Genomic DNA, 27,268 nt, shown 5'->3' with positions numbered 1-27,268 from the left:
GATCACATGTGCCGCTACTTAAGAGAAATGATATTCCCTGCTCTTTACTCCCATGGGCGTGGAATGTGGTAAATATTCATTCCCTTTGGTAGCGGCACACGCTATTAATCATTTAAACCTTGGCTCTCTTGGATTTTCTGTTAGGGGGTCGATCCTGTTAGGGGGTCGATCCTATCTGTGGCTCTCTACATGCACACTTATACAGGTGCTTCTCACCAAAATAGAATATGATCAAAAATATTACTTATTTCAGTTATTCTCAAGGTATGTGAACTCGTTTGCAATAATGATATATTGTAAATCGACACTTGGCCAGTAAGCAGATCAAGATAAAGCCCTACAGTCTGCGACTTCTGTTTCTGAGAAGTCTTGAGGTATATTGTTGTAGTACCGGCCTGGAGACAAGAATTACCAAATTCCTGTAGGAAAGTAGCATTTATTGAAATGTTTTCAATGTCTGATGTATGTGCAGTATCTCAGTCAGGCTGGGGATAAAAGTTAACTTTGGCTGCAACACTCGTGACTGAGTCAATAATGGCACTGTGTCGCTGCTAACTCCAAAGCTATTGTCAGTGACTGGGGTTGTGTCGTGACCCTCAAGTCACAATGAAACAAAATCATTTAGATTTGTGTAGAACTCGTGGGTCGCAATGCGGCCTCATTTACCAATATTACACCGTGATTTTTGGGTGTTGGAACGCCCTATTAATTAAATCCCTTTCACTCTGGTTACAGAGTAATCCTAAAACACTAACCATTCCTAAAATACACTAGATACATTACATGCTAGGATATTTGACACTGGTAACCATTAGGACATAGTTATAAATATTCATTTGGGACGGTTTGGGTGAGCAGTGTAACTTGTGAAATAGGAGCAGAGCAGAGAGCTGAAAACTTCATCCAGTCTTCATTAGTGAAAATTGTTCTCGTTGTAGGGTCTTGTCGCTCCATTGTAGAGTTGGTCAGTGTTACAAACTTTCAGCGACAGGATATTTCATCGCTCCAGTCTATGCAGTCCTGAATATTATCATGACAGCGGGTTTTTGGGAGACAGTCACAATCCGTAAAGAAGACTGTGTTACATCTCCAGCCTGGACATGGAGGACAGCGAGCAGCTGGAAGATAATATACACAGTTATAGTCTAACATCAAATGTTTCCTATGAACATTTCCATTGGTATTATTGACCTTAGGCTTTAACTTTTGGGCCACAGGATCTGTAATCTGTTAGTACCACTGCCATAGTCTCCCTAATGCTGGAGTCGCACATCCGTGTGCCACGATCATGGCACAGACTGCAAATCATGGACTGGCTACAGGTCTGATCTGGACTTGGCAGCCAGATCTGTCTGAGTTTTGGTCAGGAGACTCCTCTCGTTGGTTCGTGAATCATGGACTGTAACACATAGCGGTGTGTCTGCAGCTTAATACAGCCCTGTATGTCAACAGAGACGTTTCTAAACTTCTAAGTATAATGTGTGTAAGTTCAGATGGACTTTTCTGACTATGTACAAATTATTACAACTACATTATTTAGTACATTTTTTATGGATTTCTTAGAGCAGCTGTCATTTTTCCTTAAATGTTTAAAGGGGTTGTCCCAATGATCTAATTTCCCTCTATAATAAAGGAATTCAAAGTAGTTGAAGTCAACTACTGTAAAACTGAAGCCATGAACGTAACTTAATGCTCAACTGACAACGGCTAATTAAAAACTTTCCCACTAAGTGGCAGACAGACACAATTAAGTACCTGGGTACACAAATTCCAGGGAACTTGGATGATCTGTATTGTTTACATTATATCCCCATCCTTGAACAAACTTCAAAATCTAATGGATTATAGCTTAAAACCATTGTCCTGGTTTGGTTGTATTAATTAGTGATGAGCAAGAATGCTCGTTACTTGAGTTCCTCAGAGCATGCTTGGGTATTCGAGTATTTCGGTGTGCTCGGAGATTAAGTTTGGCGACGCAGCTGCTTGATTTGCGGCTGCTAGACAGCCTGAATACATGTGGGGGTTGCCTGTTAGGGAATCCCCACCTGTATTCAGGCTGTCTAGCAGCCACAAACCATGCAGCTGCGTCGACATAAACTAAATCTCCGAGCACGCCGAAATACTCTGACACCACCTGAGCATGCTGGGAGAAACTCGAGTAACGAGCACACTCGCTCATCACTAGTACTAATGTGATCCAAATTGACATTTTGTGAAAACTTCTAAATATTTCAGATCGTTCCTCAGACTTTTTTCCTCCTCAATAAAGGTACCGTCACATTAAGCGACGCTGCAGCGATCTAGACAACGATGCCGATCGCTGCAGCGTCGCTGTTTGGTCGCTGGAGAGCTGTCACACAGACAGCTCTCCAGCGACCGACGATACCGAAGTCCCCGGGTAACCAGGGTAAACATCGGGTTACTAAGCGCAGGGCCGCGCTTAGTAACCCGATGTTTACCCTGGTTACCATTGTAAAAGTAAAAAAAAAAAACTACATACTTACATTCCTGCCGTGTCCCCCGGCGTCAGCTTCCCTGCACTGTGTAAGCGCGCTGGCTGGAAAGCAGAGCGGTGACACCGCTGTGCTTTGCTTTACGGCCGGCCGGCGCTGACACTGGGGGACGCAGGGAAGCTGACGCTGAGGAACGTGACAGGAATGTAAGTATGTAGTGTTTTTTTTTTTTTTTTACTTTTACAATGGTAACCAGGGTAAACATCGGGTTACTAAGCGTGGCCCTGCGCTTAGTAACCCGATGTTTACCCTGGCTACCAGTGAAGACATCGCTGAATCGGCGTCACACACGCCGATTCAGCGATGTCAGCGGGTGATCCAGCAACGAAATAAAGTCCTGGACTTTCCCCAGTGACCAATGATCTCCCAGCAGGGGCCTGATCGTTGGTCGCCGTCACGCATAACGATTTCGTTAACGATATCGTTGCTACGTCACAAAAAGCAACGATATCGTTAACGATATCGTTGTGTGTCGGTACCTTAAGACTATTAGCAAGTTTGTATGGGGAACATCAAAGTCTAGGATATAATTTAAATATTGTGGTGTTGTCCCTAGAATAAAGAGGCTACTAATCTGTCCAATCTAGAAAAAAATACCATCAGTCTGCGATTCTTATGAGAGCAGTGGACTGGTTTAGGTCTGTGGAACATAAGTTATGGGTGAAACTGGAAGGGGACATCTCTCCCTGGACACTCGCATCTCTACCTTGGATCAACAAAATACATGTACAAACTAAACCATTACCAATACTGAACATTTTGTACAAACATAGGAGCAAGTCTTATCTCATCTCTATCACATAGGTTAGGTCCATTAACGCCCTTGTTTGACAACTCAGATTTTCCCCCCTGCTTCAGGTGCAGGCTCATTTGTAATCAGGACAGATCCGTTGGGGTTAGATTGAAACAGGATCTCATGGGGTTAGGCTCTCTTCCTTCCTTAACAGAACTTGTTTGCTCTTGTCCAGGAAGGCATCTATCCTGGCTGGCGGATTTCCAGCTCTAGTCATTTATAAATTCTCACAACTAAACTTCTATCTTGTATATACAGTACAAAGCAGCACAAAGGTCACCTGCTGCCATGACTCCTTACCCTTTACTGGGGCTCGGGAGAAAGAATTGGGTAGTCCAGTTTTAGATGAGGATTGGGAAAAAGCATTCACATTCTCTCACAAGTTATCAAGGTACCTTCACACATAACGATATTGTTAAGGATATCGTTGCAACGTCACGCTTTTTGTGACGTAGCAACGATCCCGCTAACGATATCTTTGTGCGACAGCGACCAACGATCAGGTCCCTGCTGGGAGATTGTTGGTCGTGGGGAATGATCAGGACCTTTTGTTGGTCGCTGATCACCCCGCTGTCATCGCTAGATCACCGTGTGTGACGCCGATCTAGCTATGTGTTCACCTGTAACCAGGGTAAACATCGGGTTACTAAGTGCAGGGCCGCGCTTAGTAACCCGATATTTACCCTGGTTACCATTGTAAAAGTAAAAGAAAAAAAAAAAAAACACTACATACTCACATTCCGATGTCTGTCACGTCCCCCGGTGTCAGCTTCCCTGCACTGACTATCAGTGCCGGCCGTAAAGCAGAGCACAGTGGTGACGTCACCGCTGCGCTTTGCTTTACGGCCGGCGCTGACACAGTCAGTGCGGGAAGCTGACGGCGGGGGACGTGACAGACATCGGAATGTGAGTATGTAGTTTTTTTTTTTTTAACTTTTACAATGGTAACCAGGGTAAATATCGGGGTACTAAGCGCAGCCCTGCACTTAGTAACCCGATGTTTACCCTGGTTACCCGGGGACCTCGGCATAGTTGAAGACCGTTTCAATGATGCCGAAGTCTTTCCCCTGATTGTTGGTCGCTGGAGAGCTGTCTGTGTGACAGCTCCCCAGCGACCACACAACGACTTACCAACGATCACTGCCGGGTCGTATCGCTGGTCGTGATCGTTGGTAAATCGTTTAGTGTAACGGTACCTTTACTTGCAGTGCTCAGGAGAAAAAAAAACTAGATTCTATCGAGATAGTACCATTGTCCCACTGTGCTACATAGGATCTTCCCCTCTGTGTCGGACTTGTGCTGGCGGTGCAGCAGGGTTCATGTTATACATACAGTATATATGGTGGGAATGCCCATTGGTTTGTGGGCTATGGAATTAAATTTTCTCATTATACTGTACAATAGCCTCACTGGAAGCAGTCACACCCTCCCCCACAATAGGCCTACTTTCCATTACTCTGGATTCAATCTCAAAGGGAAAGAAAGATCTCACTGGAAATCAACAAAAGTTGCCACTTTGGGTGAATGGGTGGAAGAGGTTAGGCTACGTTCACATTAGCGTTGCGCGCCGGTGCGTCGGCGACGCAACGCACGACGCACCAAAAACGCACGCAAAACGCTGCATTTTGCGACGCGTGCGTCGTTTTTTGACGAAAATTGGACGCACGAAAAATGCAACTTGTTGCATTTTCTTGCGTCCGACGCTAGCGTCGAAAACGACGCACGTGTCGGAAAACGCAACAAAAAAACGCACGTGTCCCCCATGTTAAACGTAGGGGCGCGTCGCCGCTGCGTCGCCGACGCAACAGCGATGCACATTAGTGGAACGCTAATGTGAACGTAGCCTTAACAATATTATGAAAATGGAAAACGTGATTACACATGATAACAATCGCCTCTAAGCTTTTCATCACAAATGGACATGTTGGACATTAGTCAGTGAGGGGAATGACCTGGCAATCTGGTTGTCAGAAAATTATACTTAAAATAGAATGTTGTGGTAGATGTGGTCTCCTCTGAAGTGCTAGTTTCAGTAAGTTGTGTGTGTGGGGGGGTTACGAGGTTATGTCCTCTTCACCTCCTTTTCCTTCCCATTCTCTCTTTCCGCCTTCCTTCCTCCTTTACATTCCCCTAGCACACACATAATTATTTAGTTAATGTAATAGCTTGTATTAAAACCTCATCAAACTGGTTATACTTAGTATTAACAACCATCAGCTTTTTTATTGTTATTAAAAATAAATGGATCTTCTGTTTTCATATCAATGCTGTTAGGATCCAATAAAAGTGTTTAAAGTAAAAAAAAATATTTAAAGAGGTTGTCCACTTCTGAACAACCCACTTAACAACTAAACTGTACATCATAAAATAAAAAAAACATACTTGTCTCTGGGGCGGGCACCACTCCTCCGATGCCTCTGCTGTGTCTCCCAGCCATTTTGTGACATAATGTCGTGATGGCAACAGCTACTGATCTGCAAACATTCAGTATTCTGTCAAAGTGGAAGTCTGCTCCAAGAAAATAGTGAAGGCTGCAGCTGATCGGTGGTCACTGGCTGCAGTGGTGGTGTGATATCAATGTCATGCGACCGCTGTGTTGTGCTTGCCTTGTTTTTTTATTTTATGACACATAGTTTGCATGTAATCATGGGTAATCCATATTTTTTTACCTGTAATTACCCAGCAATGGTTCGGAAAAAAAAACATGTCCTATATCGATCTGATTTCTGTATCAAACTTGCCCTTTCAATCGAATGTTTCAGTGTGAAAAAACACAGACAGCACACAGCTGCCATCCGAGATCAGTGTGTGCTTCTCACGGATTGCTAGGGGAAGCTTGGAAAACAGCCATCTGGTTCGTCTTTTTTTTTAAATGAGAAAAACTGAAAATATGCCGATAGTAAAAATGACACATGGTTCAAAGTTCGATGAAAAACAGACCGATTTAAAAAAAAAAAATTGTAGTTCACAGAAATGACTGATGTGTGGATTTAACCTCCACTAGAAAACGCATAGCTCCCAACTTATTTAACTCTGTGACAGATCTTCAATAGTTTGCGACGTACGGTGGGGCAAATACCTCTTTTAGTTGTATAATGCCGTGCAAATGTTTTCTATTTCTGAACAATGAATAAAAACTGATACCAGACATTTGTTCCTAAAACTTTGGAATATTTTGGCGTTGAGTGGTACCTGTTTCATCAGAGCAGTCTCCGCAGTCATTATTGTTGTTACAAAGTTTGTCAGTGTATGTCCAGGATTTCTTATTTGCACACTGGAATACCAACCCTTCTGGAAGACTAGTAGGTAAACTTCCTAAACAAATAAAAGAAGGGAAAAAAATGAGACCCAAAAAGTTACAGATGGAGGTGCATTAATAAGTAATGACTGTTAGTCCTTTTATCAAGCAAAAGTACAAGGCATACTGCCCTTGATAAGAATTGTTCTCATTTGGGTATTGGCATGCAGCCAGTTATTTTGCTGTCACATTTGAAAGAAATATGTGAACAGAGTCTAAGATGTACAGATGATCAATTTGATTTGTGCTGTCCCGGTCGGGTGTCCCGTCCTCCGTGTCAGATTTTTTAACACGACTGTGTTCGGCATCCTGGGTCCTTTTGGCGTTTACTAAACCTTGCGACGTTCCGAAGACAGAGAAATGATTCAGAAGGATAAGCTTGAACAATGGGCAGTGACTAACAGAATGGTATTTAACATGCAGATATGCAAGATTCTACATCTGGGCAAGAAAAACGAAAATTACATCTACAGAATGGGAAGAATAGAACTAAGCAACAACATGTGTGAAACAGGCTACACATGAGTCAACAGTGTGATGCAGCAGCAAAAAAAAAGGCAAACACAGTTTTAGGATGTATTAAGAGAAGCATAGAGTCTAGACCAATTGAAGTAATTATCCCCCTCTACTTCTTGGTCAGGCCTCATCTGGAATACTGTGTCCAGTTCTGGCACCACATTTTAAAAAAAGACATTGAAAAACTGGAGTAAGTTCAGAGAAGAGCTACCAGGATGATGAGCAGACTGCAAAGTATCTCCTACGAGGAATGGTCAAAGGATATAGGAATGTTTCGCTTACAAAAAAGAAGGCTAAGGGCATGTTTCCACTGTCAAGATTGCATCAGGATTTGACGCAGGTAAAATCTGCAGCAAATCTGCACCTGAGGTCACTGGCAGGTCACCTGCGTTTTTCATGCGGATTTGTGTGTTTTTTTTGTAAGCTAAATAAAGATATACAAAAAAAGAATTGTGATGTAATTGTTCAACCTCTTCTTTTACATACTCCATTGAATAATAATGATTACATACACAGATAGATAGATCTATAGATAGATACGATAGAGATACGATAGATATATCGATAGAGAATAGATACGATAGATAGATACCATAGATCTATCTATAGATAGCTAGATAATACCAAGCCCGAGTCTCACATCTTAACACCCGGCACTGCCGCCGGCACTCGGGACTGGAGTGTGCGGCTGCATATATTTCTATGCAGGGTATTGAGGCAAGAGACTCGTGCGAGTTTCTCGCTAGTGTGACCCTGACGTTAAACGCAATATCTGTTTAATTTAAAAAAAATTAAAATTAAAAAATGGTGTGGGCTCCCATGCAATTTTCTGCGCCAGAGAGGCAAAGGCAGCGACTGGGAGACTGATGTTTGTATGGGCTAATACCCATGGAGCTTCCCAGACTATGAATATCAGCCCGCAGCTGTATATTTAGCCTTTACTGGCTATTAAAATAGGGGGACACCCCCCAAAAAATGGCGTGGGCCTGTAATTGATAGCCAGAAAGGCTACGCAGACAGCTGCGGGCTGATATTCATAGCCTAGGAAGGGACCATGGATATCCCCCCCCCCAGTTGCAAACACCAGCTCCCAGTCACCCCAGAAATGGCGCATCTCTAAGATGCACCAATTCCGGCGCTTAGCCTCTCTCTTCCCACTGCCCTGTAGTGGTGGTATATGGGGTAATAAGGGGTTAATGTCACCTTTGTAAGGTGACATTAAGCCAGCTTAGTAATGGAGAGGCGTCAATAAGCTATCTACCATTACTAATCCTATAAATGGTAAAGGGTTAATAAACAGACACATGCAGAATAAAGTATTTTAATGAAATAAAACACCACACAGTTTTGACATCTTTATTGTACGCTCATTCCTGCGACGCACTCGTTTTCCTGGAAAAAAATAAAAAATAATAAACCAACAGTATACTCCCTGTGTCCGATGTAGTCCATTTAATAACGAGTGTCCCACGACGAGCCCAGCTCTGCTACATCTAGATGCCTGACATCCAGACATAGCAGAGCTTGTAGATGACCGCCGGAGATGACTCTCCAGTGAGAACCAGATACGCAGGTCTGCCGGCAGGCGTCTTTTAACGCATAGTGGAGACGGGATTTCATGAAATCCCCTGCACTATGCTGTAACATTTGGATGCTGCGAGTTTGACGCTGCAGCTCCATGCAGCGTCAAACACGCAGCGTTTCCTGACCATGGAAACATACCCTAAGAGGAGACTTAATAGTTGTCTACAAATATCTGAAGGCATGTCACAGTGTAGAGGGATCAATATTATTCTCATTTGCACATTGCACAAACAAGAAGTAATGGAATGAAACTGAAAGGGAGAAGATACAGATTAGATCAATGAGTGGAACAGGCTGCCACGAGAGGTGGTGAGTTCTCCTTCAATGGAAGTCTTCAAACAGAGGATGGACAGACATCTGTATGAGATGGTTTAGTGAATTTGCATTGAGCAGTGGATTGGACATGATGACCCCTGAGATCCCTTCCAACTCAATCATTCTATGATTCTATGACTGCTCATGGCCTTGTAGCAGAAGTGAAGACTGGCTGCCACAGAGGACCAGAGTGGACATCGGACAGGGTAAATTGAATCAAATGGCTCATCTCTAGTATGCCTATGGGATGAGGATGAGTAAGTAGGATAGGCAGATCAGGCTGCCATCTGCAGCGTCAATTGATGTAGGGAGAGTAGTTAATAGATTTATTAAAAAAAAACCTCCATTTCTATTTGTTTGTACAGTCAGCGGAATGTGACGTTTTTGTGGCTGATCATGTGTGGTGACACATCGGTGCATATGCGATATGACGTTACTGGGTGAATCAGCTGTGAGATGAATGGATGTTCATTGAACAATGATAGTACCGATTTTTGGGGTCTTAGGGTAATATAAATCACCATGAAACCTGTGCCTTGTACCCCAAAGAGCTTTTGTAGCCCTTGGATGAATACTTTAAAGCACTGTATATCTACCGCCTAACGTTTCCTAAATTTGTGACACTAACCACAGTATTTTGCAGATTCATCCTCCCCGTTTGCGCAGTCCACCTTCCCGTCACACACCACTGAGGCTACAACGCATGTGGTTCTGTCATCACACAGAAAGCCCACTGGGCCTGATGGCGTTCTACACTCTCGTAGAATGGAATCTGCTGGGAGAGAAGTGAAGACACGACTATGAACATGCGCCCTTTGGAGTTCTTTCTCTCTTTCTTTACTATGTCATCTGTTTTGCACCTTTTTTATACTCTGCGCCACATTTCTTTTTTGTTCGGCAACGTGGGCATGGTTAGTCAATTCAAGCTGGTTTCCCCTAAGTTCTCACTTAGGACTTTTTTAAAAATCAGACATTTTTTTCCTCAAATGTATTCTGTTACCTCAACGTAATTTTTGCACAGTTGAAGACTAAAGTGCGATATTTTAAAGCATTGTGCAACATTTTACTCTGAAAAAATCACAAAACAAGCAAAAGAGCCAATGGAAATAATAATCTTTGAATTTGCTCAAAATGAACTAAAAAGTTGGAGTAATTTTGAGGAATTTGGCACAAAAAGAGTGCAAAAAGAAAAACGAGACCGAAGAGTGACTTTAAATGGCTCAGTGGTTAGCACTCTTGCTTTGCAGCGCTGGGATCCTGGGTTCAAATCCCATCAAAGACAACATCTGTAAGGAGTTTGTATGTTCTCCCCGTGTTTGTGCGGGTTTCCTCCCACACTTATAAGATATACTAATAGGGAATCTAGACTGTGAGCCCCAATGGGGACAGCGATGATAATGTGTGTAAAGTGCTGTGAAATTAATGGCACTATATAAGCAATGAAGAATAATAAAATAAAAGTGCAATTGATGAATCAGCACCTTAGAAAAAGATTCCAGAAATCCGCATCCAGCCACGTTACTATTTATTCAGCAACCAGACCAGATTTCCTGTAATATATTTTAAGTTCTAACATATATATATAACATGTATATCAGCCATCTTCTTTGAGAAGACTCACCCCTAGAACACTTGCGTCTTCATCACTTTAAATTATGCTGTAGCATGTAAAGTAAAGTCTTACTATTACCAGGAGCCATAATAAACAATCATTAAAGAGACAGGTCCCCCATGCCATAAAATCCAACACCCACAGGGGCGTGATAACATGCTGAGTGGGGAGGCACAAAAATTAGATAAAAGGTTAATTGCATATGAAAAAGAGACTGGAAAAAGTCTTACTTTAACCCCTTAACGACCGCCGATACGCCTTTTAACGGCGGCAGTTAAAGGTACTTAAACCACAGAGCCGTTAATTAACGGCGCTGTGGAAAAAGTGAATAGCGCCCCCCAGAGTCGGATTTTCTCTGGGGACTCGGTTGCCGGGGGTAGCCGAGACCCCAGAGAACATGATTCCAGGGTTTTTTACCGACCTCCGAGTTGCGATCGCCGATAATTAACCGTTTACCGGCGATCGCAAAAAAAACCAAAAACGCGATTTCCCTTTTCATTTCTCTATCCTCCGATGTGATCGCACATCAGAGGACAGAGAAATGGGGTCCCTGATAGCCCCCCCAATACTCACCTGTCTTCCCCGGTGCTCCTTGTGGTTCCCGATGGGTACCACCATCTTTTTCTGGCAAAAAAATGGCGGGCGCAATGCGGCCGGCACCTGGAGGATCTTTGGGGTCTCGGCTGCCGGGGGTAGCCGAGACCCCAAAGAACATGATTGGGGTCGGTTTTTACCGACCCCTGTTTTGCGATCGCTGGTAATTAACTGTTTACCGGCAATCACAAAAAAAAAGCGATTTAAGGCTACGTGCACACGTTCAGGATTTCTCGCAGAAAATTCCTGAGAAAAAACGGACATTTTCTGCAAGAAATCCGCATGCGGTTTTGCCGCGGTATTTTCCGGACATTTCCCAATGCATTTTGTAGAGGGAAATACGCAAAAAAATTGCAAAATTAATGAACATGCTGCGGTTTTTACCGCAATGCGGTTTTTTCGTGGAAAAACCACATCATGTGCACAAAACATGCGGATTTATTCTAAATGATAGGATGCTTATTGCATGCAGGTTTTTTTGCGGTTTTATAGCGTTTTTATCAGGAAAAACTGCAAAAAAACCGCAACGTGTGCACACAGCCTAATTCTCTGTCCTCTGATGTGATCGCACATCAGAGGACAGAAAAATAGGGGGATTCGGGGACCCTATCATACTTACTGGTGTCCCTGGATCTTCCTGCGTCCCCTCCTGCCCGCCGGCTTCTTCATCGTGAAAGAAAATGGCGGGAGCATGCGCAGTGCGACCGCCATCTGCCGGCCGGCAAGAGAGAGGAGTTGAGGCTAAAATTAGGGTAAGGGTTAGGGTTGGGGCTAAATTTAGGGTTAAGGTTAGGGTTGGGGCTAAATTTAGGGTTAGGGCTAGGGTTAGGCTTCTTTCACACTTGCGTCGGTACGGGGCCGTCGCAATGCATCAGCCCGACGCACGTTGTGAAAATTGTGCACAACCTGGGCAGCGGATGCAGTTTTTCAACGCATCTGCTGCCCAGTCTATGTCCTGGGGAGGAGGGGGCAGAGTTACGGCCACGCATGCGCAGAAATGGCGGACGCGATGTACAAAAAGAGGTTACATTTTGTCCAAAACGACGGATTGCAACGGATGCCACACGACGCAAGTGTGAAAGTAGCCTTAGGGCTAGGGTTAGGGTTGGGGCTAAAGTTAGGGCTATGGTTAAGGTTAAATTTAGGGTTAGGGTTAGGGTTGGGGCTAAATTTAGGGTTAGGGCTAAATTTAGGGTTAGGGCTAGGGTTGGGGCTAAAATTAGGGCTAGGGTTAGGGTTGGGGCTAAAGTTAGGGCTAGGGTTGCAGCTAAAGTTAGGGTTAGAGTTGGGATTAGGGTTAGGGTTTGGACTAGGGTAGGCATTAGGGTTACATTTAGGATTAGGGTTAGGTTTGGGATTAGGGTTAAGGTTAGGGTTGGGTTTAGAGTTAGGGGTGTATTGGGATTAGGGTTAGGTTTGAGGTTAGTGTTGAGATTAGGATTAGGGGTGTGTTGGATTTAGGGTTTTGATTAGGGTTATGGTTAGGGTTGAGATTAGGGTTGTTTTGGGTTTAGGGTTGTGATTATCGTTAGGGTTGTGATTAGGATTATGGATCGGGTTGGGATTAGGGTTAGGGGTGTGTTGGGGTTAGGGTTGGGGTTAGAATTGGGGGGTTTCCACTGTTTAGGTACATCAGGGGGTCTCCCAACACGACAGCCAATTTTGCGCTCAAAAAGTCAAATGGTGCTCCCTCCCTTCTGAGCTCTGCCGTGTGCCCAAACAGTGGTTTACCCCCACATATGGGGCATCAGCGTACTCGGGATAAATTGGACAACAACTTTTGAGGTCCAATTTCTCTTGTTATCCTTGTGAAAATAAAAACTTGGGGGCTAAAAAATCTTTTTTGTGGAAAAAAAATATTTTTTATTTTCACGACTCTGCATTATAAACTTCTTTGAAGCACTAGGGCGTTCAAAGTTCTCACCACACATCTATATAAGTTCCATGGGGTGTCTAGTTTCCAAAATGGGGTCACTTGTGGGGGGTTTCTACTGTTTAGGCACATCAGGGGCTCTCCAAACGTGACATGGCGTCCGATCTCAATTCCAGCCAATTCTACATTGAAAAAGTAAAACGGCACTCCTTCTCTTCCAAGCTCTGCGGTGCGCCCAAACAGTGGTTTACCCCCACATATGGGGTATTGACGTACTCAGGAGAAATTGCACAACAGCTTTTGTGGTCTAATTTCTCTTGTTACCCTTGTGAAAATAAAAATTTGGGGGCAAAAAGATCATTTTTGTAGAAACAATGTGATTTTTTTTATTTTCACGGCTCTACGTTATAAACTTCTGTGAAGCACCTGGGGGTTTAAAGCGCTCACCACACATCTAGATAAGTTCCTTAAGGGGTCTAGTTTCCAAAATGGTGTCAATTGTGGGGGGTTTCCACTGTTTAGGCACATCAGGGGCTCTCCAAACGTGACATGGCGTCCAATCTCAATTCCAGCCAATTCTGCATTGAAAAAGTCAAACGGCGCTCCTTCACTTCCAAGCTCTGCGGTGCGCCCAAACAGTTGTTTACCCCCACATATGGAGTATCAGCGTATTCAGGAGGAATTGCACAACAAAATTTATCGTTAAATTTCTGTTTTTACACTTATGAAAATTTCAAAAATGGTTCTGAATTAAAATGTTTGCAAAAATAAGTTAAATGTTCATTTTTTCCTTCCACATTGTTTCAGTTCCTGTGAAGCACGTAAAGGGTTAATAAACTTCTTGAATGTGGTTTTGAGCACCTTGAGGGGTGTAGTTTTTAGAATGGTGTTACACTTGGTTATTTTCTATCATATAGACTCCTCAAAATGACTTCAAATGAGATGTGGTCCCTAAAAAAAAATGGTGTTGTAAAAATGAGAAATTGCTGGTCAACTTTTAACCCTTATAATTCCCTAACAAAAGATAGATATGTGGGAAATGTTATTTATTAACTATTTTTTGTGACATATCTCTCTGATTTACGGGCATAAAAATACAAAGTTTGAAAATGGCAAAATTTTTAACATTTTCGCCATATTTCCGTTTTTTTCATAAATAATCGCAAGTAATATCGAAGAAATGTTACCACTAACATGAAATACAATATGTCACGAAAAAACAATCTCAGAATCAGCAGAATCCGTTAAAGCGTTCCAGAGTTATAACCTCATAAAGTGACAGTGGTCAGAATTGTAAAAATTGGCTCGGTCATTAAGTACCAAATTGGCTCTGTCACTAAGGGGTTAAACATCAGTTTATTTAGAAAAGAATATACAAATGCTGGTGGGTTGGAGGTCATGGGGGACCTGCCAAGTTCCCTTTAAACACTACTGACCTCAAATAATGGAGTGTAATGGAAGGCGTCCACACGTAAAATGGGCCTCATTATTATTTTTGCTGTAGGGCCCTGTGTTCTAATTTTTTATGCCAATAACTCTGATGATATTATTGTCTATAACACCATCATTGTAATCAGTTGTAGCCCAGAGTGGCACTTTTTAACTCATAATGTTAATTACAGCTGATTTTTCGGCATTTAGAAGTATGAAAACTATATATTTTTACTTTGATTTTCTGGTATTCCATAGAGGACTCCTAATGTGATGAATGCTGAGATGGCTCCCAGGGTGAGGAGCACGACACCAGTAATACAGAAGCATCTTCTTCTAAAGCAGCAGCCACAATCTGTAAAGATAAAAGAGGTCATACGTAGTAGGGAGCAGTGGAGGAAAAAAAATCTCATAGGGCAGCACGGTGGCTCAGTGGTTAGCACTATTGCTTTGCAGCGCTGGGGTCCAGGGTTGAAATTCTACCACGGACAATATCTGCAAGGAGTTTGTATGTTCTCCTTGTGTTTGCGTGGGTTTCCTCCGGGTTCTCCGGTTTCCGCCTACACTACAATGTCAATAGTGATAGGAAATTTAGAGTGTGAGCCCCAATGGGGACAGTGATGATAATGTGTGTGTAATGCCTTATACAACATATATTAGCAAGCAAATTAAATAGGAGTCAGCTGGCTTGAACAACCCCTTTGTTTTCCTATATTATGGACAACCCTCTATTACAAGATATAAGGGCAAATAGCTGTGTGTGCACCGACTTTTACACAGAAGGGGGCTGGCTTAGCTATTGAAACAAGCAGTCAGCCAGTCTCTTCATACACGGCTCTGATGACGCTCTGTAACAGGACAATAGCTCCCACAGACCAGAAGTGTTGCTTCATGTTGAGATCCGGCCATAGACAGAGCAGCTTTTTGTTAAGGTCTATGTAGATTTGAATCTTTCAATTAAAGGTAGTCTGTCAGCCACAAAACACAACGTAAAGAGGGTCTATCCCCTGCACAAAAGTGGCCAGTTTTTGCTCTTTATTCCTGCCGCTCCCAGATTTACTTTTTTTGGTCTTTTTTCTTTAAAGTCTGCCATACAGGATCCAGAGATATGAGCCGATGCTCACAGGGTAGTGATGCAGAGCAGCTGAAAAACCAGCCTCCAGAGAAGTCTTTTTATTAGTGATGAGCTGTGATACAGTTCCAGAGATACAAACCTTTTTAATTAGTGCTAATTTTTATGGTCATTAATAAGGAGCAATGATGAGCGAGTATACTCGTTGCTCGGGTTTTCCTGAGCACGCTCTGGTGTCCTCCGAGTATTTGTTAGTGTTCAGAGATTTAGTTTTCATCACCACAGCTGAATGATTTACAGCTACTAGACAGCTTGAATACATGTAGGGATTCCCTAACCACCAGGCAACCCCCACATGTACTCAGCCTGGCTAATAGCTGTAAATCATTCAGCTGAGGCGATGAAAACCTAACTGTGTTAGGCCGAATTCACACGTCCTGATACTTCCGGTACCGGCAAACACTGTACCGGAGATATCCGTGTCCGTGTGTGTCCTACATGCAGCACACGGACTGAAAAAGACGAAAATGGAGGGCACCATCAACAAATATCACTAAAGAAAGGTGGGATCTACCTGAAGCATGTTAGAACATGAACAACAAAAAAAGAGTAGAGAAACATGCTATGTAACATTGACCACCACTAATATATAACAAAGTCAATGTTATTTTATTCAAAGAGGTCAACCAAAAAACATCACAAGTATAAAAACATTTCAAACCTAACACATTTCAAAGATCCCATAATGAGATCTGCCCTGGACATGGCAGCACAAAAAAAAATCAATCGTGTGGATTAAGTACTGAACTATAAATAGCTAGTTTGCAACTTATCCTAAACAATGAAATAATTCACAAAGTAGACATATAGCCTGCTAAACTAACAAGAGTGATAACAGGAGTGGCATCTCAGCATGCTCCAGTTCTTTAAGGGGTCCAAAGAATACATGGCCATACAGAAGGAGCTACAGTTGATGTGGCTTAATTGAGAGCATGAATGTACAGTGTTACAATATAATTAGAATAAACAAGGCCAAAGGTGCCTGCAAAACATATTGCAAAGGCACCTGGGATGGAAAATCATCAGATCATTTCTAGAAAAGCATGTCAGCAAACAAAAGATTTAAGGGCACAAATAGCCCTAGACCAGTGTTTCCCAAACTCCAGTTCTCACGGACCCCACGGCGGGTCATGTTTTCAGGATTTCCATAGTGTTGCACAGGTGAGACAATTCCTGATGCCCTGAATGAATGAAAGAAAATAACGATGTGGGGTCCCCCCTATATTTTAAAACAAACCAGACAAAACTAACAGGTGTGGGCTGCGATTCTCAGGTTGGTAAGGGGCCATGGATATGGGCTCCCCCCCAGCCTAAAAACAGCAGCCCGCAGCTGGCCAGAAAAGGCGCATCTATTACATGCGCCAATTCTGGAGCTTTGCCCAATTCTTCCCACTTGCTCTGTAGCGGTGGCAAGTGGGGTAATGAGGGGTTAATATCACCTTCCTATTGTAAGGTGACATTAAGCCGGCTTAGTAATGGAGAGGTGTCAATAAGACACCTCTCCATTACTAATCCCATAGTTGTTAAATGGTTAAACACCACACAGTAAGAAAAACGTATTTTAATGAAATAAAACAATATACACAGTTTTTCCATCTTTATTAGTCTGCCATTCCAAGCTAAGCCTCGATCTCCTGTAAAAAATGACAAAATAATAAACCAACAATATACCCATACCTGTCCGGCGTACAGTCAGTCCCACGCAGTAATCCATATCTGGGGTATATACAGTTTACAGTGCAGTGTATATACAGTTTAATGCGACCGCTCCCGGCTGTACACTACTGGGGAATGAATGAAATTATGGGAGCGGAGCTTCAGTGTCTAGTGGTGATGTGTTGTGAATTCCGCTCTTGGGCTCCCTCCGGTGGTTGTAAGTGGCACTTTTGTGAGTTCTGCTCTTGGGCTCCCTCTTGTGGTTTCTAGTGGTTTGGCTGCTCCTTGGAGTTAGCTGTCATCAGCTGCCTCCACTTATTGTCTCTTCTGCTCTGCTATTTAGGCCTGGCTCTTTCTTCAGCCAGTGCCACTTGTAAATGGTTCCTGGTTGGATTCACATCTCTTTGGATTTCCCTGTTATCCTGACCAGTTCAGCAAAGCTAAGTTTTTGCTTGCTCTTTTCTGTCCATAGATTGTGGACTTATCCATTCTGTGCTTTCTATGTTTGTCCAGCTTATCAGTGTTAATTAATTCTGTCTTGCTGGAAGCTCTGGGAGGCAGATTTGCCTGTGTATGTCTTTTCCCTCTCCACTCACAGTCATTATTTGTGGGGGGCTAATCTATCCTTTGGGGATTTTCTCTGAGGCAAGATAGCTTTCCTGCTTCTTTCTTTAAGGGTAGTTAGCTCTTAGGCTGTGATGAGATGCCTAGGGAGAGTTAGGAGCATTCCACGGCTACTTCTAGTGTTGTGTTGAGCTTAGGGACTGCGGTCAGTACAGTTACCACTTCCTTCAGAGCTCGTTCCATGTTGCTCCTAGACAACCGTATCATAACAGTACAAGTGGCCAAAAATGAATTAAATGCATCTCAAAAGAAGGAAAAGAAAGTTCTGAACCATTTTTTTTCTGTGCTCTGGTTTGTCTTTTTTTTCCTCTTGATATCTGGGTGGTTCAGGATATATGCTTTGGCATGGATGTTCAGGGTTTGTTTTCTCGTGTGGATCAACTTGCTGCAAGAGTACAGAGTATCCAGGACTATGTTGTCCAGACTCCGGCTTTAGAGCCTAGAATTCCTACTCCTGATTTGTTTTTTGGGGACAGATCCAAGTTTTTGAACTTTAAAAATAACTGCAAATTGTTTTTTGCTTTGACACCCCGTTCTTCTGGTGATCCCATTCAGCAAGTAAAAATCATCATATCCTTGCTGCGTGGTGACCCTCAAGACTGGGCTTTTTCTCTTGAAAAGAGGGGATCCGGCATTATTGAATGTAGATGCATTTTTTCAAGCGCTCGGATTATTGTATGACGAACCTAATTCTGTGGATCATGCAGAAAAAACCCTGTTGGCCTTGTGTCAAGGTCAGGAAGCGGCAGAGTTATACTGCCAGAAATTTAGAAAATGGTCTGTGCTCACTAAATGGAATGAAGAGGCTCTGGCTGCTATTTTCAGAAAAGGTCTTTCTGAAACCCTTAAAGATGTTATTGTGGGCTTTCCTACGCCTGCCGGTTTGAGCGAATCTATGTCTCTAGCCATTCAGATTGATCGGCGTCTGCGCGAGCGCAAAGCTGTGCACCATATGGCAGTATCCTCTGAGCAAAGTCCTGAACCTATGCAATGTGATAGGATTTTGACTAGAATAGAACGGCAGGAATTCAGACGTCCGAATAGGCTGTGTTTTTACTGTGGTGATTCGGCTCATGTCATCTCTGATTGCCCTAAGCGTACTAAGAGAGTCGCTAGGTCTGTTACCATTAGCACTATACAGCCTAAATTTCTCTTATCTGTGACCCTGATTTGCTCATTGTCGTCCTTTTCTGTCATGGCATTTGTGGATTCAGGCGCTGCCCTGAACTTAATGGACTTAGAATTCGCCAGGCGCTGTGGTTTTTCCTTGCAGCCTTTGCAGAGCCCTATTCCTTTGAGGGGTATTGATGCTACACCCTTGGCCAAGGATAAACCTCAGTACTGGACACAGATGACTATGTACATGGCTCCTGCACATCAGGAAGATTGCCGTTTTCTGGTGTTGCATAACCTGCATGATGTTGTTGTACTGGGATTTCCATGGTTACAGGAACATAATCCGGTGCTGGATTGGAAAACTATGTCGGTGACTAGTTGGGGTTGTCGAGGAGTACATAGTGACGTTCCTTTGATGTCAATTTCCTCTTCCCCCTCTTCTGAGGTCCCTGAGTTTTTGTCGGATTTCCAGGATGTATTTCAAGAGCTCAAGTCCAGGTCCCTTCCTCCGCACAGGGACTGTGATTGTGCTATTAACTTGATTCCTGGTTGCAAGTTCCCTAAGGGCCGACTTTTCAATCTGTCTGTGCCAGAGCATGCCGCCATGCGGAGTTATGTTAAGGAGTCTTTGGAGAAGGGGCATATTCTGCCCTCTTCGTCACCATTGGGAGCGGGTTTGTTTTTTGTTGCTAAGAAGGATGGCTCCTTGAGACCCTGTATTGATTTTCGTCTTCTTAATAAGATCACGGTCAAATTCCAATACCCCTTGCCTTTGCTTACTGATTTGTTTGCTCAGATTAAGGGGGCTAGTTGGTTTACTAAGATTGACCTTCGAGGGGCATATAATCTTGTTCGTATTAAACAGGGTGACTAATGGAAAACTGCATTTAATACGCCCAAAGGCCATTTTGAATACCTTGTGATGCCATCTGGGCTCTCTAATGCTCCATCTGTGTTCCAGTCTTTCATGCATGATATTTTCCGCAATTATCTTGATAAATTCATGGTCTTATATTTGGATGATATTTAGATTTTTTCCGATGATTGGGAGTCTCATGTGAAGCAGGTCAGGATGGTGTTCCAGATCCTTCATGATAATGCTTTATTTGTGAAGGGGTCTAAGTGCCTATTCAGAGTTCAGAAGGTCTCTTTTTTGGGTTTTATTTTTTCTCCCTCGTCTATAGAAATGGATCCTGTTAAGGTCCAAGCTATTCATGACTGGATCCAACCCATATCTGTGAAGGGTCTTCAAACATTTTTGGGCTTTGCTAATTTCTATCGCCGTTTCATTGCAAACTTTTCCAGTGTGGTTAAGCCCCTTACTGATTTGACGAAGAAAGGCGCTGATGTGACGAATTGGTCCTCTGAGGCTGTTGAGGCCTTTCAGGAGCTTAAACGCCGATTTACTTCTGCCCCTGTGTTGCGTCAGCCGGATGTTTCTCTTCCTTTTCAGGTTGAGGTCGACGCGTCTGAGATTGGGGCAGGGGCCGTTTTGTCTCAGAGGGAGTCTGATGGCTCTTTGATGAAACCGTGTGCTTTTTTTTTCACAAAGTTTTCGCCTGCGGAACGCAATTATGATGTCGGCAATCGGGAGTTGTTGGCTATGAAGTGGGCGTTTGAGGAGTGGTAACATTGGCTTGAGGGAGCTAAACACCGTGTTGTGGTCCTGACTGATCATAAGAATCTGATTTACCTCGAGTCGGCCAAGCGGCTGAATCCTAGACAGGCTCAATGGTCCCTGTTTTTCTCCCGTTTTGATTTTGTGGTCTCGTATCTTCCGGGATCTAAGAATGTTAAGGCTGATGCCCTCTCTAGGAGTTTTTCGCCTGATTCTCCTGGAGTCCTTGAGCCGGTTGGCATTCTTAAGGAGGGGGTGATTCTTTCTGCTATCTCCCCTGATTTGCGGTGGGTGCTTCAGGAATTTCAGGCTGATAGGCCTGACCGCTGTCCAGTGGGGAAGCTGTTTGTTCCTGATAGATGGACAAGTAAGGTAATTTCTGAGGTTCATTGTTCAGTGTTGGCTGGTCATCCTGGGATTTTTGGTACCAGAGATTTGGTTGCTAGGTCCTTTTGGTGGCCTTCCTTGTCGCGCGATGTGCGTGCTTTTGTGCAGTCCTGTGGGACTTGCGCCGGGCCAAGCCTTGCTGTTCCCACGCTAGTGGGCTGCTTTTGCCTTTGCCGGTCCCTGAGAGGCCCTGGACGCATATTTCCATGGATTTTATTTCGGATCTTCGTGTTTCCCAGAAGATGTCTGTTATCTGGGTTGTTTGTGACCAGTTCTCTAAAATGGTCCATCTGGTACCTTTGCCTAAGTTGCCTTCCTCCTCGGATCTGGTTCCATTGTTTTTTCAGCATGTGGTTCGTTTGCATGGCATTCCGGAGAATATTGTGTCTGACAGAGGTTCTCAGTTTGTCTCTAGATTTTGGCGGGCCTTTTGTGCTAGGATGGGCATTGATTTGTCTTTTTCTTCGGCGTTTCATCCTCAGACTAATGGCCAAACTGAGCGAACTAATCAGACCTTGGAGACCTATTTGAGATGCTTTGTGTCTGCTGATCAGGATGATTGGGTGTCTTTCTTGCCGTTGGCCGAGTTTGCCCTTAATAATCGGGCTAGTTCGGCTACTTTGGTTTCACCTTTCTTTTGTAATTTTGGTTTTCATCCTCGTTTTTCTTCTGGGCAGGTTGAGCCTTCTGATTGTCCTGGTGTTGATTCTGTGGTGGACAGGCTGCAGCAGATTTGGACTCATGTGGTGGACAATTTGACGTTGTCTCAGGAAAGGGCTCAACGTTTTGCTAACCGCCGTCGGTGTGTTGGTCCCCGGCTTCGTGTGGGGGATTTGGTTTGGTTATCTTCTCGTCATGTTCCTATGAAGGTTTCTTCTCCTAAGTTTAAGCCTCGGTTTATTGGTCCTTATAAAATTTCTGAAATTATTAATCCGGTGTCTTTTCGTTTGGCTCTTCCAGCCTCTTTTGCCATTCATAATGTTTTCCATAGATCTTTGTTGCGGAGATATGTGGTGCCCGTTGTTCCCTTGGTTGACCCTCCTGCCCCGGTGTTGGTTGAGGGAGAGTTGGAATATGAGGTTGAGAAGAGTTTGGATTCTCGTTTTTCGAGGCGGAGGCTTCAGTATCTTGTCAAGTGGAAGGGTTATGGCCAGGAGGATAATTCTTGGGTTGTGGCCTCCGATGTCCATGCCACCGATTTGGTTCGTGCTTTTCACTTGGCTCGTCCTGATCGGCCTGGGGGCTCTGGTGAGGGTTCGGTGACCCCTCCTCAAGGGGGGGGTACTGTTGTGAATTCCGCTCTTGGGCTCCCTCCGGTGGTTGTAAGTGGCACTTTTGTGAGTTCTGCTCTTGGGCTCCCTGTTGTGGTTTCTAGTGGTATGGCTGCTCCTTGGAGTTAGCTGTCATCAGCTGCCTCCACTTATCGTCTCTTCTGCTCGGCTATTTAGGCCTGGCTCTTTCTTCAGCCATTGCCACTTGTAAATGGTTCCTGGTTGGATTCACATCTCTTTGGAGTTCCCTGTTATCCTGACCAGTTCAGCAAAGCTAAGTTTTTGCTTGCTCTTTTCTGTCCATAGATTGTGGACTTATCCATTCTGTGCTTTCTATGTTTGTCCAGCTTATCAGTGTGAATTAATTCTGTCTTGCTGGAAGCTCTGGGAGGCAGATTTGCCCTCCACACCTTTAGTCAGGTGTGGAGATTTTTGTAAACTCTGCGTGGATTTTTGTAGTGTTTTATACTGACCGCACAGTATTCCATCCTGTCCTATCTATTTAGCTAGACTGGCCTCCTGTGCTCATCCTGGTTTCATTCTGTGTATGTCTTTTCCCTCTCCACTCACAGTCATTATTTGTGGGGGGCTAATCTATCCTTTGGGGATTTTCTCTGAGGCAAGATAGCTTTCCTGCTTCTTTCTTTAGGGGAAGTTAGCTCTTAGGCTGTGACGAGATGCCTAGGGAGAGTTAGGAGCATTCCACGGCTACTTCTAGTGTTGTGTTGAGCTTAGGGACTGCGGTCAGTACAGTTACCACTTCCTTCAGAGCTCGTTCCATGTTGCTCCTAGACCACCGTATCATAACAGTGATGTCACCGAAGCTGCGCTCCATGCCGGCCTGAACTAAGATGAACTCTTCAGCGTGGGAAAAATCAGCTGGCATTTTCCCACGCTCAAGAGTTCATTTGAGCCGCCCGCACCTGTGAGTTTTGTTGGGTTGGTTTTAAAATATAAGGGGACCCCACGTCGGTTTTTTCTTTCATTCATTGTCCCCTGCTTCCGCTGCTGTCGGCAGAGCAGGGGACAATGGATGAAAGTGGCGTTCAGCACCACATGCAGGGGAACAATGCTTACAGTAGTGCTCCTTCCCCGGCAGCCATCCGTTCACACGGAGGACAGTGTGCGATGTGCGGGACGTTTGGCGTCCCGTGTGTCCGGGTAAAAACTGACATGTCTGCGTGTTTTGCACAAAACACGCTGACATCTGCATAGACCTATTCATTTGAATGGGTCTATGTGTGTCAGTGTCTCCGGTACGTGAGAAAACTACACGTATCGGAGGCACTGACGTGTGAAACCGGCCTTATGGAGCATCCGCAGAGGAGAGTGCTGTGTGCGTGCGCGCTCCAATCTAGGAACTGTGACAGCGCAGATAGCAGCTTTCTCCTGAGACATCACTGGCTCTGAGCAATCCAGTACTGTGTATCACCAGAGGGTTTTCCAAATTTAGGGGCAGAATGGTGCACTGAAACCGCTCGTCCACACCAGGGGTGTACTGAGCCCCCTAATCAACTAATCGAAGGAATAAAGAGCATTTTTTTTGCACAGATTTATCCAGTAAAGGTATGATTCTGATAGGGGCTAAGATCCCCATATAAGTTTGTGTTCATAGTAAATTATGTTTTGGGGGGTAACATGCTCCCTTTAGTTTATCATTCACTCAATAATCTTATTTTTCCCAACATCATCTGCTATGAATATTAATAAGATGGTTTGGACCTTTTACCTTTCTCTTGATGAAGTGACACAGATCTTCTTGAATCCCATTCTGTTGAAACTGAGAATGTGTCATAATCCTGTAGAGATTGTAACAGAAAATACAATTAAAGGGGTTGTCTCAAAGGCATTTATGGCATATCCATAGGACATTTAGGATTGGCCATGAATGTTTTTCTTGAGGCAGATCTTTAATCCTGAAGAACACAATGATTTAGTGCCTCATAGTCTCCACTTTTATAATATTTGAAGACACAAAAGAGAATAGTAAAACCAAAAACACTCAGTTTGAAAAAATGTTGCAGTAATCCGCAAGTGCTAGTAAAAGATGTAAAAAACAGGGTATTTGGTTGATACGTTTTTTGCAAAAAATGTATACTAAGCTGCTCTACCAATCTTCACGGTATACCCTTATCAGAGCAGTCCTAACTAATGTATGCAATCCCTATCTGATGTATTTAAAAACCTGATCATCTGTATATAACCTGTGTGAACAGGGTTCAGAGAGGAAAAATCCATGTGTGCATACAGGGTAGAACAGCTTTTATAATATTGTCTGACTGGTCTGGACTAGCCTGCCATTATTTTTGATTAGGAAAATTGAGATAGATCGGTACGGTTTGTTCTCTCATGGGCCATTTACATGGAACAATTTTCCCATACAAGCTTATTTTTATCAGAAAATCACCGTGGGCGCTAGCAATTCCTCTTCCAATTTCCTTTTTTGCAGTTCCATTTTTTTCTTCCCAGAGACATACGGTAACTTTTTTTTATTTTTCTGTCAACTTAGACATTCGAGGGTTTGTTTTTGGGGGCTCTTACACTTTTCAATGGCCCAATTCTTTTAACTACAAAAAAATTCCAAGTGCAGTAAAATTGTGAGAAAAAAAAAACACAATTCTGATCTTGTTTTTTGGGGAATTGTTTTTACGGCATAGATTGGGTTGTTAAAAATGACCATGCAATATGATTCTGCTCATTATTATGATTATGGAGATACCAAGCACGCCCAGTTGTTTAATGATTTTAGTAGTTTTTTAATTTTTTTTTAGTGGTGAAAAAAAAATCAGAAGTTTGAAAATAAACATTTTGGGGTTTGTGTCGCCATTTTCTGAGACTTGTATCATTTTCATTTTTCAGTCGATGAAGCTGTGTGATGGATTTTTTTTGAGGGGTAACATGATGTTGATGTTTTTAGTGATATTTTAGGATTGATATGATATTTTGTTCACTTTTACAGAATTTTTCATTGCATTGCAGCAACAAAAAAAGTAACTTTGTTTTTTTTTTCTGTTTATATTGTTTACCGATCGAGTTAATTATTTTGATATTTCAGACTTTTCTGAATGCAACAATACCAAGTATGTGTATTTGTTTTCTTTTTTTGTTTTTTTTTTAAGTGTTATATTTTTAATGGGGGAACATGGGGGTGATATGAACTTTTATGTTTTTATTTTTTTATTTTTTTTTAAACTTTTTTTTTACTTTTCATTGTATTTATTACTTTCCATATGTAACTTGAACCTGAAATTGTCTGATCGCTTGTGCTATATATAGCAATACCACAGCATTGTTGCGTATAGTAAAAATCATGGTCTCCTATGAAGCCCGACCGCATTCTGGGTTTCAAGGGAGCACTATAATGACAAACATGGAGGTCTTCAACAAACTCTTAACTGTCACATCATGGGTGCCCCATTGGGCGCAAGGAATGACATGCCCCCCTGCTGGCGTGCTGTTAATGCCGCTGTAATGGGCTTGATAGCAGCATTTAAAAGGCTAAATATCGCTTTGACCCACCTGCAGTTGTAACACACAGCCATTACCTGCCGATTATGGAGTAGGCACACTCCATGCTCCATACAGCCACAACCGACTGGCGCCGTACAGCATTGATAGATGTCTCTAACTCAAGTACTGGATGGGTCTGGCTATCCTACATTTCAGTACTCTTCTGCCAGTGAATTGAGGCATAAGGTTGAGAGTGGGACCCAAACTGTGTAATGAGGTGCCTAAACTACCACGCGCCATTTACAATTTTGGTGTGTTATTTTACAGCAGAAAAGCCGTTAGGCCAGATTAGCCATCAAGGATAAAGGCCCCCATAAACATGAGAGGAAAATGGGTTGTCGAATATGTATATCAGAGGAACGTGTATGTACATCTCAGACTGCATCGGCCAACTTGGATTTTTCAGCCAATAATGCCAGTGCTTATCATCGGGCGACACAAAATCCAACATTTACAACCATCAGTCAACGGTTTGAACATTTATTTTACTGAACAGGAAACAATTCTTTAATTATGATCGAAATCATTCATTTTGTCCGAATATCACCTAATGTGTATGGGCACCATAAGACTTATATTACTTGCAGGAGCCAGTCCATTAAAGGGGACAATAACATTTAGGGCTTATTCCACAGCAGTCACGTGCCAGTAGTATGGAATGTAACCACTGAGGCTACTGACTTGCTGCAGTAGTCACAAGCTGGCCGTGTATGCGTGGCTACCTCTCCATTCCCAGTATTTACTATTGAACAGACAAAAAATGTAATATGACACCGTGTACATTCATAATAATAGGATAAGTAATGATTTACAAAGTGGCAGAATTTTCTATTGTCCACTAATTACAATTTTGTTAATCTATCCATGGATGAGAAATCTGACCTTGTGGTCCGGGGACACTCGATTTGATGCCATCACATTTCTGGGTAATAAATGACAAATCCAATATTTGAACTACTGAAAATAAGAGTACAAAACAACATAATTAACATCTACAATTTACAAATATTGTCCACTTTTACTATCTTACCCCGATCACTTTACTTAACCACAATGGAAAGATAAACAGTATATTGTATTTTTACAAATGCCATATCTGACTAAGAGATTATTTCCATTGTGCGAGTTCTGGGGAAATACTTGTGGTCAGGTCGGCTAATAGGAAATTCACATTGAGTGCCCTGTAGCGTCATTGTGACTTGGCCTTCAGGTATGAGTATTTACAGTCAAGCACATTAAAATGGCGGATCATGACTGAAATGTTTGCAAATAGTAAATCATTCCATTTTATTTTGCAACTATTACAGGGACTCTCCAGTAAAAACAGTTTCACATGATAAATAATGTATTTTCTGTGCACAAGTTCAGAAAGAAATGACCATCAAATCAGCAGAACTGTGACTATGCAGTGTGGGGGCTGTTAAC

At 43.0% G+C, this 27,268-nt stretch overlaps 1 protein-coding gene across 1 annotated transcript; it reads right to left on the bottom strand.

Moving 5' to 3' along the window:
- Window positions 1-422: 422 nt before the first annotated feature.
- Window positions 423-26,794, bottom strand: LOC138664092 (low-density lipoprotein receptor class A domain-containing protein 1-like). The gene is made up of 6 exons (XM_069750522.1): window positions 26,726-26,794; window positions 24,063-24,132; window positions 14,765-14,884; window positions 9,648-9,791; window positions 6,499-6,621; window positions 423-1,118 (listed from the first exon to the last, which is right to left on the bottom strand). Exons 1-6 carry the CDS (start codon window positions 26,756-26,758, stop codon window positions 982-984), a joined length of 627 nt encoding a protein of 208 aa, XP_069606623.1. The 5' UTR covers window positions 26,759-26,794; the 3' UTR covers window positions 423-981.
- Between the last annotated feature and the right edge of the window lie 474 nt (window positions 26,795-27,268).

Source organism: Ranitomeya imitator, chromosome 1 (assembly GCF_032444005.1).
Source record: "Ranitomeya imitator isolate aRanImi1 chromosome 1, aRanImi1.pri, whole genome shotgun sequence".
NCBI lineage: Eukaryota > Metazoa > Chordata > Amphibia > Anura > Dendrobatidae > Ranitomeya > Ranitomeya imitator.
This window is presented reverse-complemented; position numbering and strand designations above follow the sequence as displayed.

What these genes read in the sequence shown, in the direction of transcription:
- LOC138664092 (XM_069750522.1), bottom strand. Translation starts at nt 26,758, where the DNA reads ATGGCATCAAATCGAGTGTCCCCGGACCACAAG. An exon ending in GTCACTTCATCAAGAGAAAG is followed by an intron (nt 14,885 to 24,062) that starts GTAAAAGGTCCA and finishes TTATCTTTACAG; the next exon opens with ATTGTGGCTGCTGCTTTAGA. An exon ending in TGAATCTGCAAAATACTGTG is followed by an intron (nt 6,622 to 9,647) that starts GTTAGTGTCACA and finishes TTATTTGTTTAG; the next exon opens with GAAGTTTACCTACTAGTCTT.